We start from the raw sequence: 19,171 nt of genomic DNA, 5'->3' as shown, positions 1-19,171 counted from the left end.
GTTCAATCCGAACATCGCCCTGCCTAGTAACGTCTTAAACCCACTACTTTCACGCTCCAGCCCCGGCTCTCTCACAGTAGAGCCTCTGTATTGAGAGAGCTAATCTCCCACATCCTCTCACCACTGCAGCCGCAATAAGACTACAATCCTGCTGAATTCCCCCCCCCCCTTTCCAGGAAGTATTCAGGCTGGTTTTAAAACCACTCCCACACCTGCCGCTCTTTCTACTTATTCACGTCAGGTGTTGTTTCCAGGGCAACGCGTCTCCCTTAATCCGGGGCTCCGCCCCCCACACCAAACATTCCCTGTGTTGCACCACAAACTAAATACAATATTACATTTAAAACACAAAGCAATGCTGCAGTAATTCATTAATAGAATTAAAAACCGAAAATAACAGAAGAATTATTGAAATCCTCATCCTCCATCATGGACATTCATTTCAGAAAGAAACACAAATGCTAAGTATGGCACTGAAAAATAACTTCTCTTTGCTGCAGTGAGGCCTGATGAATATTAAGAAGTCACTGCCTTCCAGGCTTGGCCCTGGATTCTTCTCCCTGGGGAGAGCTCTCCCAGAGGGCTGGGTCACAGCAGCTGCTAGCACAGATCTCAGGCCCTCAGAAGAGGACTGAAAGAGCAAAGACGCCCAGGGACTGCATTCAGAGGGAGGTGGAACAAGCAAGCAGTTTCACTTAGGAGTTTCTTAAAGTAGTGGCTGAACTAACAGACAAAGAAGGATCAGTTGCATCATCTGCTGAATTTAGATTTGAAGTAAAGATTTACGAAGGTGTAATCATTCAGTACTTTGGTCTAAAATAATTATAATGCAAATGCTTTTACAATCAAATGGAAAAGCTGCTATGTAAAATAAAGGAACAAGTAATACATTTATTCCATGCCGAAAAAAAAAAAAGAAAAAAAACACAACTAAGCCTTGACACCTGAAGAAGGCTGCACGGCCGAAATGTTGTGTTTTCTTTCTTTTTTTTTCAGCTTGGAATAAACCTTTACTTGTTCCTTTGCAGCCTACGCATGCTGACACAGCTACCCACCTGAACATGTAAAATAAACGTTCCATTTAGCAAACTGGAGGATTTCAACAAAAAATACCCAAATGTTTAAAAGAGAACTATCAAGCTTAAGATTCTCAGTTTGATTTTTACAAGAAATTAACCTTACAGTATCTTAATGTTCCAGTTATTTTTCTTTAATTTAAGTAGTGGTTTGGAGTATTATAACTACTCAACATTAGAAAGATCAGAAGGACTACATTTTGGTAAGATATTTGCTGATACAGGTTAATACAGTATCTACATTATGCATCCCAAAAATGCATGAGGTCATTACATTCTGTGGCATGAATCAACATACCGTTTTATTACTTTTGTATAAAGAGCAGCCACATTCAAACTATCCAGAAATTTCAAACATTTATTCTTCCATTATCAGAAAGCTGCTAATTTCTAGTAAAGATCACAACAACTCAGAGTCCATCCCAGTAGCGCTGGGTAGAAGGCAGGAGTGGCAGGAGTGTCCCACTTAGGATGGTTAACCCTAGTTAACCAAGCCAGCATAGAGTGGGAAGGTGAGAGGAAACCCAGAGCACCCTTATATGGAAATGGAGAGAACATGCAAGCAGTCTGGAATCAAACCCAGGACACAGGAGCTACTGCATGATGCAGCAGCATTGTCCAACCTGCCACCTAGCTGCCCGAACTTTAAACAAATGTGTAAAAATATTTGCAGATACACCATATTTCCACAGGATATACATAGGTTTGATGATTTGTTTACACATAATGTCATTTTATCAGGAATTATTTGTAAAAACCTGTTTTACATTATTCTTTTGAGCTTGTTACATACAGATATAAAGTTTGTAGTATAAAAGTATAAAAGACTACTTTTTGAAGAAGATTATCAAAATAAACAAACCACAAATACATTAACAGTGTTACATCCGAAAATGTTTAGCAGATTGTGTCTACATGTTCAGCAGTTTTGTGCATTAATCACAAATAAAAGTAGTGGTATTATTAAAAAAGCTATTGACTAGAAGAAATGCTTAAAGATGTGAAGACAAACCCAGGGTCTTCAGCCCACAACCTCTCACGAGGTCCAGCATGGACTGCACACATACCCTTACACATTTACACCTGTTATTCTGTTACAAAAATATTCCAGATTGTCACCAATGCTTATTTTAGTAAATGATGCTGCTGTTTACTGTTTCCAGCTCTATTGTTAATTTCATTTATCTGTCTTCCAATACACTGTGTTATGCATTGATTTATCCTCCATCTTGACCAAGAGAATGAGAGTGGAAGTGAAGAGGAATGAGGGACCAAGTGACAGAAAAATAGAACAAAATAAAGATGCAGAGGAAGGATAACTTTTTTTTCATTTCTTTGGGATCTATTTAAAAAAGTTATGTTTTGTCTGTCATCCATCTTGTGTGAGGTTATAAGCTCTGTTGAAAAGGAGTTTTGTCCTGACCACCAGGGGGAGCCAGAGGCAGGCTTTAAAGTTCATACCCTGGCTTTAAAGTTCATACTTATACTCATGTGCTCATGTAAGTTAATATGCATTCGACTAGGGTATGAGATGCTGTTAACACCCAAACTTCCTATAAGCCTAATCACTCCGCTCTCTCTTTGCAATGTTAAAGATGCTATGCTATTGCACATGGTTTGAAAAGGTTTCTATTACACTATCTTTGTTTTATTTTCTCCCCAAAATACACGATTGTACACTTAAGAAAAAACTCATAAAAAAACAATAATATAATAATTTTAAGGGCTGGTTCCAGGTCACATAAACCTTCTAGTTCTAGTTTCTGTGCTGCATATTACCCCTCAGGGAAAAAAGGCTGCAAATGAGAGGAGGCCATTTGGCACATCTAGCTTGTTTGGTTGTTAATTCAGTGATCCAAGGATCTCATCCAGCTAGGTCTTAAAAGAAACCAGGACATTGGCCTCTGCAGCATGGCTAGGTAGTTTATTCCGGAATCCCACAACCCTTTTGGGAGAAGAAGTGCCCTCACTTCTTGGTTTTCAATTCACTTCTGCTTAGTTTTCGTTTGTGTTCTCTTTTTCATGCTTCAGTGCTCATTCTGAAAAGTCTGGTGGGTGGACTTTGTCAAAGCCTTTTGAAGACTTTGTATTAGATCCCATCTTAATCTTCTTTGTTCAGGACAAAAAAGGCTCACTTCTTTCAAACTGTCACTGTAATACATTCTCTTAACCCCCAGAATATATCTGTTTTCCCTCCTCTGGACTGATTCCAGAACAGCAATATGTTTTCTATAACATTGTGACCAAGATTGCATGCTTTCTCTAAATTACATCATTCTAAATATGTTATACCATTTTAACATGACATAATTTGATTTAAATTTCATGATTTCAACTAGATATCTTAGCATTTTAATTGTCTTTTTATGTACTTCCCTCTTTACTTAGAGGAAGTCTAGAATATCTCAATCTTTGTGAATTTCATTTACTGCTTCTAGCATGTTTGCTCATTCTCCTAATTTGGTATAATCTGCAAACGTGATTAGTTTATTGACTATACCAGAATCTTAATCATTGATATCAATTAAAATTAGTTTTTTGGAGCCATCTGTTGGTGAGAAAACGAGGATTTCCGGACAAAGAGTTAAAATTAAAAGCGCATCCTGAAAAAACAGATCATGTATCTTCTTCTATTATTATTGTTGTTTTTGTTTTTGTTGTTTTGTTATATTAATATATCATATAACAACTTCGATAAAGGCTGGCGTCTATGTCACAGGTAAATCGAAATGTCCCTAACATATGGTTAACTAAAAGAGTAAAAGGGGCTAGAATTTATATTTTACATGTATTATTTTTTAAAAAATAACAGCGGAAATAATACATGATGTAATCATCAATACAGATGAGTACATCTTACAAAATACAATTAATCTTATATGATGTGTAGATCATATGTAATATAAAACTAAGTATAAGTAATCAAATACAAAAGAAAATGTCTACAAAGTAATTAAAATTACACAGTCATTATAATTATCAATATTCTAGGTAAACAAAGGCATAGCTGTAGGATGATTTAATCAATACTAAAATCTAAAATGAGGCAATGTCTTAAAATATATCAAATGTTTTAATTCGATTCTTTGGTCATATTGCCTAGTGCTTCATCAGTGTGCCTTAAATTGTCAGTAATGTTTCTGGCTATGGTTTCCCCTCTCCACATAGATTTTTACTTCTGTTCACAAATCACAAATAAATTTGATTTGTACTATTTTTTTCTTTGTTTTGGTTGCATGATTTTTTAAATTAATTTTGTCGGAGGTTTTGTATTATGTTGAACGGCATTTGGCAGTTTTTTACCGTTTAGATGACACAAGGTGGTGCTATTCTACGTTTATTTTAGATTTGTCCTATTTACAGTACATCCATGTTTTTAGAGTAACTTGTCTTTATCCTCATTGACACATCTTCATTGTTTATAGAATTTATTTTCTTTTGAAGGCAAACTCCATTAGAATTTGTGCCTCTGATAGACATATTGTTAAATGTTTTGAATAATGGGGTGTACTGTACTATATCCTACTCATATTGACTTATCCGATTTGACCAAGTTGTTTGCTATACTCCTTACATAAAATAAAGGAAAAAAATATATATGTGTCATTCCATAAGGCATTATGGAAACCTTTGATATTCTTTATAACATCGTCTTATAAATTTAGGATAATGGGAGAAAAATATTAACATAAAATGTATCTCAAAATGCTATCAGGACTCAGATATACAAGCATTCAGCCCCCGCTCCATTAAATCATAATCTAGAGTCTAAAACATAGAATTGCAGTTGTGAACCTGATATCTATTCATTATTAAAGTACACCTAAGAGGTGAAAGAGAAATATACAAGACATACCTTTATTAGAACTATATGTAGTCCCAGGCTAACTGCTTTCATCTGATGTTTTTAAGTATGTAAAGTCAGCATCCATTGAACTTTTAAAACGCAATAATGGCAATTTTAGAGAAAATATTGAAAACATTTTTCTTAATTCAATTGCATTGAATTATTCCGTTGTATCCCAATGCATCGGAGTCCATATTTTCGGTGTGTTTTAGTTTATGAACTGAACACGTTTGTTAACTATCAGCAGATGAGCAAAGCAAAATAGAAAACAATTAGAATAATGAACGTGTGTATTAGCAAATTAAATACCAGAAAACGCACTTAATTCGAATACGGAAAGTGAACTCCCTACCATATGATCAGACACTGGGTTTTCTAAGACAATAGAAACCTGAAGGTACTGTACCTGTAACATTCAACAGAACCGCCCAGTCTGTAATGGGGTTTGCCCTGACTAATCCCTATGAAATATCTTGGTTTTGACCATGTTTTCTGTCCTGAACCATTTAAAGATATCATTTTAAAAAGACGTGACCTTTTACAGTATATATATATATCTTATTTCCATTCACAGTCTTTGACGCTGGAGTTTGCAGAAGTAACTGACATTTTAACAAGCATGGGATTGTATAAATTGTTGTTGCGAGGAATGTTTCCTGATTCATTTAATTACTTCAGAAAATGAAACATTTTAAGATCCATTTATTAATTGATTTAACCCAGTCAGACTTTAATCAAAGTCATAGGACACATTCAGCTAAGAAAGGTTGCCCTATATCTACTTGCATGAAAAAAGTCCACAAAAACTGATTGACTACAAAGCATAATCCCAGAGCCCGAAATAAAACGATGTTTTCTACATCGATTGGCATTACTATTAATGATTATCGCAACAGTGTCCCTAACAAAACTAAAGTAGCTGAGTCCTTATATTTGCACGTTCACGTTTTATGGATTTGCATGCTACAGTACCTCCACAGTTGTTCTATGTGGAAGGCGTGGTTTGGTGACGCATTGCGGATCAAGAGAACCTGAAGCTCCAGTCTGGGACTGAACAAACTAGCCTAGTTGCAGGAATAGAGGAGACCGGGTCTTTCCGTGAACAGCCATGTCATTGAAATAAGCAAATGATGGGATTCAGTTTTATCCACCATGTAACTGAATTGTAGTCGATTAAAGCATCGGAAACTATTGGAGACGAATTTATTGCTAGAAAAATGGCTGAGAAGCGGAGGTGAAGCGTTGCTGGTGCTGTGGAGCGGCGCGGCAGCTGGCCGATCAAAATCTGCAGAGACCTTTTGATCCCTGTTTATAATTTGTCTTGTCCATTAATAACGACGGCTTGATAGAAGCATGTCTGGTGCACAGGACGAAAGCTCTGTTCGTGTGGCTCTGAGGTATGTTATGCTCGGGCTTCTGTATAATTTTGCTTTTGCGAAGTGATGCGCTTCAGCGAAAATGAGTAGTTCAATCTGAGAAGTACCTGCTAGCGAGTGTTAGGCAGCGGCAGTGCTCCTATTGGTTTTTAATTTCGGGGCCTGGAGTTAAATGTTTACAGCATTCACAGGTAGCTACTGTGGGCTACGATATGAATGCATTTAATCATCGCGTGTCACAGATTTAGTGGAGTGTGTGAAAGGCTGAAATTGTAGAAAAGACGCAAGCAACATAGAAGCCCTTTTCCCCTTTTTTTCTATGGCATCTTGTTCTTCCATTCAGTTGATTCTTGTAAATACCAGTTAAATGAAGGTTAGTTGGGGGTACTGTGAATTTTAAATCGATAGTTTTTTTTTTGTTGGTAACAGTAAATAGCAAACGTCTGGGAAAGGTCGATCCTCGTAAATGGCAGCGTGTGACAATTTATGGCAATATGATGAGGTTGCAGCGTCATGCTCCATGGAGTGTCAGTTGCAAAATTAACGTATGGTCGGTGCTTGCATTGTTCATGTTTTTTTGTTCTCACAGAGCCAGAGAGGATAATGATAGCTAGATTCATTTCTAGGTTCTAGGATCAAGGTTAGAGACTGTTTTGCTGATTTATTTCAAAGGCGTGTGCAACGGGTGTTTGGGCTTTCTTCCAGGCTGGATGGAAGAAGGACAGCAAATCAATGAAAAAAGAGCTTTATTGACATTTTGAATGTCAGGGACAGTCAGCCATGATGTACAGTGTTAGACGCTGCAGATGTAATTAAACACAGGCTTCTTTGTTCATTTACTGTCGACAGTGTTAACATTAAACAGTTACAGACATTAGATTGGGTGGTCCCGTTTTGTCACTATCAAAGAAAACAGTGGATTTAGTGTAATGAAAAATATGAATGTACCAAATTGCTGTAGTTCTATTTTCCCTTTTCGTCTGTTTTGCATTTGCATTATTTTATTATTGCACATCTCTATCTTTAAACAGGCTTAATACATTCAATAATGAAGGTTTAATAAATGTTCAGTAAGTTGCCATGTGTGTTTTTCAGCATTGATGCTGCTGTACAAGACAGGGCCTAACGCTCCCTATATGTATTATTTGGAGAAACCAATATTTATTATCTTAAAAGGCGGGCCTAATTCGTAGTTTTAGATTAATAAGAATTATTATGTAACAAAATACACCCAAATTTCACGTGAATTTGCATTCATTTTTTTGGGCGGGGGGGATACATTTACCAGATGGTCTGGAAAACACATGTACAGTACCTTTACCTCAATGATTATATAAGACCATAGTAATTTTACATTTCTTTTTTTTGTCGTTTTTTTAACAGAATTGATTTCCAGTAGTCCCAGCATAGCCCTTGTTCTTTACCCCTACAGTACAAGTCATACTTTAAAACATTAAACACTTAGCAGGATTAGTGCTTTTTAATTTTTAACCATAGTTTTTAGAAGTAACGATAAGTTGTTAAAATGTAAAATTGCAGCGATTTCTATGGGTACTTTGTAATCTAGTTTAATCAAAGTAGTTTGTTAAAATACTGTATTGTGTTGATAAACATTTAAAACAAAGTAAAGGTAGGCCAGTTTTTACATTTGAAGATACAGTATGTGCAATGTCTATTTTGGCTAGTGCCAGTACAAAAACAGCAACCTTTATTGTGCAGAAAACTAGAATTGTGCATTAGAGTTCATAAGGATTTGATTATGGTATTTTGTGAGTTCGTGGACTGTTTCATTTTTATACAAGTCCTGAGTTTAATGGTTAAGTTTTTCGCTCTTGCTTGATGTTAGCATTCCATAATTACAGACTACGAAATAATGTATAAGTAATGTAATGTGCTGTACCATGCCTACATTTGTAATTATAATACACCTTACAGAGCTCCAAATCTTTATGGGAGGAGGAATCTGTGGTATAATTACATTTTTGTCTAGGTTGTTTCTTAAACATGAAATATTTACATTTGTGTTATGTCCCATTAGTACTTTTCTAAGAACATATGTTTCATATGTGTAGTAGGTCTGCATATGTACAGTATATACAAAATGCCTCTCCCTGGCTTGAAACTTGAAGAGTGTTGTATTACAAACCTATAATCTTATACTGAAAGAAGAATGTCTTTAGGCACATGACATTCAGTTAATAAATTGGGGGGTGAGCTTTGTCTAAACAGTCTTGTCATGGTTTCCTTTTATTTTAATCCTTAAGTAGACATTCATTTGTTAAGACATCTCAAATGTACCGCCTGTCTAATCTGCCCTGTAGGGTGCTGATTACATCAATGGCTAGGTTAGGGTGTCTTCAGTTGTAGACAATGAAGCAGCCATTTTAGTCATCATGAATGGAATAATGGTCTCATTAGTAAACAGATTTACAAAAGAAATACTGTCTTGCATTTAAAAAAACCTGCAATCTGTGTTCTAGTTTGCACATATCCTGTTTTGAGTGTGATGTCCTTACTGCATGACTACAGTGTTTTTGCACTGACCTTGATTTCACTTTGTTTATAGTCCCAGGCTGACCCAACATTGTAAAATGATTTGTTTAGCCCTGAAGTTGAAGGTTGGTGAAAAAGTCTTGAAAGGACAAAAGATATGCAGTCATTGTTTAAATTCATAATTTGTAAATTACCTTAATATACTTCACCAGACTTTGGGATGTAATCTATATCTAAAACATAATATAAAATACCTTTTTTGTTATTTTTGTGATCAGTTATTTATTTTTGTGTTGAAGTGACACAAAACAAAATCAATAATGGGTGTGATGTAGCAATTACAGTTCTCCTAAAAACTCATGTATTGCCATAAAAAAGTGAAGTACGGTGATGAATTTGATAGCACTTTAAATGTGTCAGTCTCTGTTTCCCCTCCTCAGCCTCATGGACCGGAATGGACCTGAGCACTGGATAGAACCCTAGAGATACAGGGGATTGAAAACAGCAGCTGCCAACACAAACAGATCTTTTTTTTTTCATGTGTTAGGCCCACCACCAAACTAATTTCTGTAGCACAGATAAACCAGATGAGTCTAAATTCAATAACCGAGTCAGGAAAAGGAAGGGGTACACCTTTAAATCACTGTGACTAGTTTGGACAAACCTATTACTTAAGCACATTCTGGGCATTTAAACAGCTGTATGAAAAGAATTGTACCTGTTGCTTTTTGGGGGTGCAGAGTACTCTTTGCAGAAACAAGTCACTTTAAACATTGTTTCTGATATGTTGAGTAAGTTCCGTGAATAAAACTTAAATTAATCAAATTCAGTTTCTCAAAAACCCGGACCATTAGTTGAATTTTTCCAAACAGAAAAAAAACAACACATTTCTGCAAGAGATGTCGCTTCCTTGCATAATGCTTACCATTTCTATAGCAACATACAAAGAAAGTACAAAATTGCTAATTCCACCCTCGTGTTTTTTTTTTCACAGACAGAAAAAAATAATTAGTCTAATGATGATAATATCCAGATAGCAAAAGTTATCTGGTGAACACTCATATTAGGCACTGTGTCAAACTGATGTTGCCAAATAAAGTGTTAAAAATGCTAATATGTTTTACCAGGAAGTGCTTGACACTTAAAATCACTTAAAATGTTTAAGGATGTTGCTATATCTTGATATTATGTTTAATTGTGGATGGTTAAAGAAATTAGCTATTGAACGACTCACTCCATAGGATTTCAGTTAAAAAAAGATAATTTTAACTAATTTGTTTTGAATTTGACAAAAAGCTACATATCTTTTGCCATGGGAGAAGTGGTTAGATTGTGTTTTTATGTTTGCTTATTAGTATATAATGACTATAATGCAAATAATTAATTTAAAAACTTACTCTAAATGTATTGTATGGACTACCCTTGGAAAATGTGTGCACCTGCTCTCACACCAAGTTTAGGAGGTAGAACACCTCTAACAACCACCAATTTTATTAAATTCTACTCTCCAGTCCCTTATTTCATGTTTAAATTTTCTCCAAATGCTTTGGGATTTGCCACAAGACACTGAAGGTATGTTCAATATGTGCACAAATGGCATCCACATCTAGCAACTTTATTGCTGCTTCCAGCTTTGTTGTGATTCATTTGCTGGACATGTTGGACACTTGTCTTGTGGCTTGCTGAGAGCAAGACACTGTTCAGTCAACACAGCATTGTTATTACTGTCAACCAACTTTGCTGGTTTTCTATTTAAAATTGAAGAAACAATCACAGTTGAACAGGACTCTCTGCTCTTTGACATATGAGAAGATTTGCCACAACTGTGTGTGCTAGGGTCTGGTGACTTGGGTTGGTGGTGACAACATGAGATAGAGATGACTTTCTTGCACCATGGAGACCTTTGAGATCATTTAACTTCCCTAGTCATCTTGATCGAATCATTGTAGATCTGGGAGAACAGTTGAGCCAAACACAGCAGCTTTAGAAGTTCTCAGTCCATAGGTTTAACAGTATTTAACTTTAACTACAAAAAGACTGAAAGAAAAACTTAAAAATGATATCCCACAGAGGTGAGTGCTGACCTCTGTACTAACCTCTACACCACTGAACAGCACAAAATGCAAATGCTTATAAATGGCAAATCTCCACGCCATCACATTTTGAGGCAAACGGAGGCAAACAAACTACCCCCTGTCAGATGTAATAGAACTCTCTTACCATTATCCAGAACTATAATCTAGCTGGGGGCAGAGCAGAACAGAACCCTCAGATTCAGTTATATATTACTGGTGTACAGTAGGTGGCTGTGGAGTTAGTGTGGTCTCTATTGACCAGGGGCTTCAGTATTCCTAGTTCTGACACTCCAGTAGAGAACAGCTTGGCCCAGCAATGGGCACATAACAAATGTGGATACAGATCTGAACTCTGCTCTCAGCCTGATAAGTGGAAATCTACATCTAACACCATCCTAAAGTATGTCCATTCTGTCTAGTTTTCCACCCCATCACCTTAGACGTAAGCTACGACCAGCAGTAGTCAAAGCTGCTAACATCCAAACCACTCCTTCATGAAAAGATTCTCCAGACACCGCTAGCAAAAAGCCTTGGGAGCATAATCATTTCATTAGAAAGACCAGGCCCTCTTTCAAAGCTGTTAAAGTAGGAGCAAGAAGATCACTCAGCATGTGTGAATGGAGGAAAGGAGAAACTTCTAGATGACAATAATTTCTGTGTATCTCCATCACACTCATAGGCTGCAGAAGACCGTACAAGGTGCCTTTCTAAACTGCCAGTGGCATATCTTTGGGTATTTTATCTCCTTAATGTACAGATGGAATATTTTTTATCACATCTGCCTGTGAATGAGGAGAAACACTATGGCCTTGAAAGACAATGTACTTTGCTCAACAAGCTCAGTACTGATGTTCTCATCTGTCTGACATCTGCTTGAATGAAACCTATAACTGTACACGAGAACTAGTTGACAGCTAATTCTTCAATAAAACTATAACTTAAGTTGGGTATCAGTAAACAGTCTGAAACAGGTCACTTTCTGGCACTATTAAATAAGTATACAAACTCTTGCTTCTTAATGGCCCATGCTGTTTCTGTCACTGACTTCATTCACCTCTGTCACTAAATCGTATCTCTTAATGGAATACTGTTTAAGACTTATGGCAGTCCTTCTGTAAATGCTACATACAGAATTGTTTTTTATAGTAAAAAAATATTAACTTCATAGTTAATATGTTCTGGTTTCTACACCCAGCTTTCCAATGTATCTACTTGTGGGTGAGAGATAGTCTTGCAACTGCCAGTACATTTATATTATGCTTTATATGTGCTTTTTGGATTTATAAAATGAACAGGCTCTGTACCTGATTCCCCATACTCATATATTATACTCTTGTTTTGGGATAAGAATTCTACTTTGTTTGAAATAATTTTTGGTTGCCTTATGAGCGTTCTGTTGGAAGGATGAAGTTGAAAATGTTGCAAGGCTACCAGTTTGATATACATTGAAATTCCATTTAGAACAATAACAGTCAAAATCATGTAGAACTGGCTTTTCAAAACAACATGCCAAGTGGGTATGACATACTCAGTTTTTGGTACTGCATTTAAAAAGTCACAACATTGATTCGTTTAGAAGAAAAGGAATTGTCCTTTTTTGTATACTTTAGACTTGCTTTGTAATTCTTAGAAATTATAGGTTTGAAAGTGATATGGAAAAGGTGCATTGTTTGAGAACATATTGTGTGTAGTGAATGAGAACAGGAAGCAAAGTGATATTGGATGCCTACAGTAAAAGGATATACTGGTAATTTTAATGTGATCCTCTTCTGTGAAGCCTCAATGAACAAGAACCTCAGGTTACATTGTTCAGGTCCATTGACCTGCCCTTTTTTATAGACAAAGTATTAGACTTTGACCCGGGATCGCTGTTTAAATGTTCTAGGTTTAACATAAATAATTTTAGCTGAAAGTGACACAATAAATTAAACTTGATTTATAAAGATGTTGTTAGAATTAGTGATACAATTCACAGTCAGGGACAGAATATTGGCAAATCACATATCACACTATGCTTAGTTGCAGTGGTATACTCTTACATCCCATTACCAGATTTGTCTGTATTCTAATGAAAATATCAGTGAAGGACAAATGGTAGAAAATAAAATGTAATTTCTACTAGTTTGGCTGGTGTTGTACTTTTTGTAAATTGGACCTTGAGATGCTGCATATTACCTTTTTTTCTCTCTTTACAACAGTTTTCACCCAGGTTGGTTAAATTAATCACTTTAAAAATACTTTTGTGTATTTTTAAAATATTTTATTTGAAAAATATTTTAATGGATTTTGGGGCTGTATTCCTCTGAATACTTTCCTTTTATTCATATAGTTCTGAATGTTTAGTTATAGAAAAAAATGACTACGTAACGATCTTTTATGTACAGTACCACTTATGTTATATTCCTACATTGTGCTGTAATTTACCTAGGAAGTCTCCTTTGTATTGTCATGTTTGTTTGACAGTGTAATTACATTACTGGTTTTCTTCTCCCTAAAATCTGAGATATTTAAACTGCACAAAATGATAACTAGCCTTCCAAGAAAATGATGTCCAATATTCAAACGTACAGACACTGCTGCAGGGCCAAAAAGTTTTTAAGTGTTTAAATTATATTCAAAAATAATCATTTCCAAAACAAACCTGTACAAACATACAAAGTGTGACTCATTTTGTTAGATTAATAGGGTGTTGCTTTGTACTTGATTATAGAATGGAGAAGGTTTTGGTTGTATAACAGATTTATTTGTTTAAAAAACCTGAAGCCAGCTAAAGTACAGTACTTGATGGAAATTATATTTCCTATTTATTCCTTTATCTTCTCATAAAATTAAAAAAAAATTGTAACTTTAAGTACAAATCATTCCGTTCTTGTAGAGACACGTTGACAGGTGAAGCCTAGTTTGTTGTATCATAAACTTGATATTTCTATGTACTGTAAGCATGAAACACCAGTATTCCTATCTTGAGAATAGTAATAGTTTTGTCTGTATGGTGTAAACAGCTGGCAAAAATAATTTTTAGCCAAAAGGCATGATTTAATGTTTATATGATTGAAGAACGAAAATAGAGACCCACCTAATGTGGTTTCATTTAACTTAGAAAGGAAGAGCTCCATGCAAAACCAATTGGAATAATTATATAGCAGCTTGCTTATGTACACTCCACCCTTGTTCCCTCTCTTTATTTTCCCTCAAAATGCTCTGGAGCTGAATTCAGCCAGAACTCAAAATTATTGTCTAGCCTTTTCCCTACACACAGCTTGGGTTCTGACGTGAAAGTGAAAAAGAAGTAGGCTTGTAGCTGTATTCATTCACTGGAATAGGACAGAGAGGTGGAGCAAGATATTTGAATGCCTTATGATTTTGATTTTTGGGTGTTACAAAAGTCAGGAGAACAGCAGACATCTGTAGAGGCGAGGCAGTCCAATCAACCATTAATCTATTAGAGAGATAGAAGTCTAGCTAAGCAGATCAGTCTAGGCCAAGAGCTGCATTAATCCTGTGCTTGACAAAGATAACAGGTGCAGTACAAAGAGAGCCTAAAGCACAGAAGGAGAGTATATTTATTTCATATACATGCATTATTGCAGAGTTTGATTTTCTTTACACTTTTTAAGTGTTACACTTTGGGTAGTATTAAAGGTGCTGGGAGCTATAAGGTTTTACCTTTGTTCTTACAGTATGCAAGTAGGGTTAATCTTTGTTCACTCGATAGGCCTAATATGATTTCAGCCAGCAAAGTTTTACTGAAATTTCAAAGCTACAGATACTCTTGTTTGTGTTTTGTTTTTGCCACAACTTTTATTGTTGTTATAGTACTGTGAAAAGAAGATATGATTTGTTAGTCACAAAAAGTATTTTTCTATTGAAACAAAATGAAATGTTAGTCTAATGTTTTAGTTCTGTTACAATTTTCTGTAGTTTTAAGGCACCCTTTTTTCCCAAAAGACACTACTGACACTTCTAGAATATTTCTTGAATAGATGCCGCTGGGATTCTATGCAATACAAATGGAGCTTCTGCAAACCTCCCACTTTGTAACAGAAGATTTACAGTACTTTACTGTAGGCTTTGATTGATACATTATTATGTAGTATTTTAATACTACCGTACATTAGATCTTTTTAGAAATTTCCTTTAACTTTAAAAAAAGCCCATATCCTGTCATTTGTTTTTCTAACATGTCATGGGCACTATAGTCCCTTAACAACAACACCAAATGCCTGAAAATGTTTGGCAGGCAGCAGAGGTCAGTGAGTGCCAAGAGAGCACTGGGAGACTAATCCCACAGTTCTCTCAGTGGAGCAGAGCCAGTTGTGCACCCCTGCTAGCGAAATCCTGGTGACAGCTGACCCATGATCATAAACAGTAGTTCAACCTGCACTGAGGTGAGCATCTTACTGGTTCACCACCGAGGAGACCCCTACTGCTACACCAGTAATGGGAGCAATAAGTCCTTCACATGAAAGAATAGCCAACAGCTTGGGGCTAAAATGGTTCATATTATTCTGTTAAGAAGGCTTCTGTGAGCAGGTTGTAATGGCTGATTTTGAGTTTATTTTTAAAAAGGTGACCAGGTATATAATCAAGCCATTTGGCCGTGTGTTTTATAATGTGAGAAATGTGTAACAGCCGAGCAATTTTGGTTCAGGCCTGTTGCGTATACATATTTTTGTGGCACAGGATAAGCCTGTGAGTGTGTCTGTCTGAGTACAAATGGTAAATAGGTGTTTGGAGTTATTCTAACACTTCTAGTTCAGAATCCCACTTCCCCAAAATGAATTTAACACTTCTGTTGAGCTGTATTGTATATCAGTAGAATCTCTTTGCAATTTAATTTTACTTGCATATATAATTAATTTAGGTCTTAGAAGAACTCCATTAATAATGCCTTGTCTTCCTGTGCAGGATGCCCTTTTGTTCTTTGCCTTGTGACAGCATTTTGCATTGCATTTTTGCATTGACAGCAGACAACAGATGGTATCTTCAGTATTAAAATACATTTAATCTCGTTTACATTGTATGCAGATATATACAGTTACATTTTTATGCAATTTTCAATCCTTACATCTTAAAAAGCTTTTCACATTTAATTGCATGCTTAGACTGCAAAAACTGACATGCTTGTTAACTGCTTTAACTGCAGTATATATTTCGTAAGAAAATGTGGACCTGTGAAATCTTTAAAAATTCATCTCGGAAAGGACTCCTGTAAACGGAGTTTACTGTATTTAATCATACATGTATTTGTTCCTTGAAATGTTTTTGTACATGTGCCTTCTACCCTGACCCTGCTGTAGTGGGCTCTTACTGCCACATTCATTTACAAAACAGAGGTTACTGTGGAAACAAACACATTTCACAGACAAAGGAGAAAACAAGTACCCTTGCTAGTGTTACCAACAGATGTTCTTCACAAAATGTACATGAGGACTAGACTGAACAGATGCACCCTAGTTCTGTGTATTGGTTTAAACTTTAAGTACAGGATGTAAATACCTGCAGTTTCATTTCAGAAGTTATTAGAATTCTGTTAATTAATGATGCAATTCTTATCCCTCCATTAAATGAGTTTTATCTCAAAAGGCTCTAACTGAAAAATCAAACATGTCTTTATTTACAGTGGTAAATGTAGTTAATATGTAATCACTGGTATAAAATTAAGGACAAGGCAGTAAAACAGCAACATAAATCTTAATAAAGACCTTTAAACCTTATCTTAACCACAACAGTTCTTGTGTAAAATTATAATGGTGTTCTTATTAGATCCAGTGATATTCTTAAGACTCTTAGGAAAAGTTAAGTACCTTTTTATAATATTGTATTGCATTAGTAGTGTTAAAGGAAACAAATCTGTTTGGTTGGAAAAGGCCAGATAATACTCATAAGATTGAGACTGCAAATACTGTCCTAATGAAAAGTACCACTTGAAAAGAGTGTGACTCCAGTTAAAGACTGCCCTTGACCTTTCACACATTTTAGTTGAATTAACACAAAGCCCGGCTGTGCTCGAAAACCTCTGTAGAAACGGTTGCTGGTATTTTTTGCTTATGCAGCACATTATTTATGGGTCAGCTTAGTTTTTTTTTAAAAATCAAACGGTCTTTTTTTTGCTAAAGCCAGCTTCTCATCTCTGTGGGGCTCTGCCATGCAGTGGTGGCACGAGAGATCAGTCAAACGGCCACACCTGATTTTGTCCCTGGTTTTTACCAGAGCCTCCCCCTCGGATGAGACGAAACAGCCTTGGCCACTGGTTTTGTCAGGGGCCACAACACGGCCTTTGTTCCGTCAGCATGAAATCACTTGTTGCTGGCAAGATTATGCTAAAGGCCTGTATTCAGCAGCTGCATCTACTGTATGAAGGAAAATGCAAATAAGTAGTATGTTCATTATGCTAATTAAAAACATGTTGTTCACCTATAGTGTAGCCTATGATTCCTTTTCAACATAGTCTTCTAGCCATATATAATGCTTCCAAACTCTCTTGATTTTAAATGGAATTTGTCCTCTGTCAATGTACAGTATGGATGTAATGGTAAATAGAAACCTGTGAAATCAAGTTGCATTATATCTACTGTACCTTTGTTTTCATCAACAGATTTTGTTAGTCACATTGAAGCCTACAAACTTTGTATTTTGCAAACAATTTAAAAATATTTTTCCTCTACAAAGGAATTAATGGTGTTTACTGTAAAAATATAGCTGCTCGGAGGTTGATTTCTTGCTTTAATGTGCAGTGCAAGACAGACTTGCTTAGACTAGCTTATGCAATTTGCTTCCTTGCCCTTTTGTGTTGATACATTATCTATTTGCCCTAGCGTTAAACAAAGATAGAGCACTCTGTCATCAAGTCATGCTAGAGCAGCAGTGAATACACAGATAACTGGAAGAGTATGGGAGATGGTCTGATAGAACCTCACTACACATTAAACAGCAGTACAACTTATGCAATATCTGTAATGTTGATGTTTTCCATGGGTTTAGTTCACCTTTCCAGAGGTTAATTTACATTATCATTGCATTAGTACAAGCAACATTAAATCACCTGTCACAGTCACCTGTTAGTGCAAAATAGTTGTTTAAAGGATGAACTGTTCTATTCTCAATAATGACTTTGATGTACAGTGCTGTTCCTGTTTGTTTAAGAGGAGAGGTTTTTAAGTGTCAGGTGTTTAGGTGTACCTGTAAAATGTAAGTTTTCTTTTGAAATTCATATGGGGCTTGAAATTTAGCATTAGTCTTTATGTTTTTCAGGAAACCAATTAATTAACTACCTCAGTATTAAAGATGGCACTATAAAAGACGAGTCACAGTTTATCTGTCCTGTCTTACTAGACTGTAATTCACACCCTTTCCATTTGTAAGAATTTGCTGTCACTTTAAGTGTTCAAAATATTATTGACAACTGGTCATTTAAATTTTTTTTTTTTAAATAATTCTAAATAATTCTATAATTTCTAAAGATACACTGACAGTACACCCGTTTTGTTAGGTAACACAAGTATGAGAACATTGGGTAACACTGAAATTCAAAACTATGAAAAAATACTTCCATTACTTTTATATTGTCTGTGGGAAGGTACTGGTTGTGCCATCTCAGCAGTTCTTTAATGGGTGTTACAGGGATAATGATGAGAAAAAGTTTGAAAAGGATATTGCCATTAATCACTCAAGCTTGTTCTGTGAGTGATGAGCGATACAGATGGTCCCACTGCTCAAGCAGTGCTGTTTTCCTGTAATCATAAAATAGTCTGCACTGTAACCTTCTGACACAATGAGCTGTTAAACAGTCAGACATTAGTGTCTACTATCTTCATTTTAAAGAGGCACCCAAAATGCATTGCAAATACCTCACAAGATACTCGAAAGCTCCAGGTATCTTATAGTAATATGCTGCTAAAGATATTAATATTATAACCTTTGAAGGCTTTATTAAAGATAATGCTCTTCACTAATTAGCTCAGTTTACTGCTTCGTTATCTGGTGTGATGGGGAAAAAAAGGGATTTCTCTTTATTAATTTACACCTCCCTTCTGGTAATAATACGAGTACATCTACCTTGTATTTGTATTGACTATAGGTTTTATGAGGGTGGTGTGGTGGATAGCATAATCTTGCAGAGCTGGGGCCCTGTGTTCACTTCCAGAAGTGGTGAACTGTCTGTATAGATTTTGTATGGTTTCTTGATCACCTTGGTCTAAGGACTTATTGATAGGTTAATTGGTGTGAGGAAAAACTGGTACTTGTCTGAGTGTGTGTGATTCCCGATTCTCCCCGTGGACGAAGTGGTTAGAAGATGGATGT

At 35.9% G+C, this 19,171-nt stretch overlaps 1 protein-coding gene across 10 annotated transcripts in view; it reads left to right on the top strand.

The window, feature by feature from the left end:
- Positions 1-5,941: 5,941 nt before the first annotated feature.
- Positions 5,942-19,171, top strand: part of kif21a (kinesin family member 21A) — a 55,849-nt gene continuing 42,619 nt past the window's right edge. For all 10 annotated transcript variants that reach the window (XM_069192466.1, XM_015352615.2, XM_069192465.1 and 7 more), the window contains exon 1: positions 5,942-6,320. In XM_069192466.1, coding sequence (XP_069048567.1) covers positions 6,277-6,320 — 44 coding nt within the window. In that variant the 5' untranslated portion in view covers positions 5,942-6,276. The remainder of the gene's footprint in view (positions 6,321-19,171) is intronic.

Source organism: Lepisosteus oculatus, chromosome 7 (assembly GCF_040954835.1).
Source record: "Lepisosteus oculatus isolate fLepOcu1 chromosome 7, fLepOcu1.hap2, whole genome shotgun sequence".
In the NCBI taxonomy this organism is placed as follows: Eukaryota; Metazoa; Chordata; class Actinopteri; order Semionotiformes; family Lepisosteidae; genus Lepisosteus; species Lepisosteus oculatus.
Note: the sequence above shows the minus strand (reverse complement) of the source record. Positions and strands in the feature narration are given on the sequence as shown.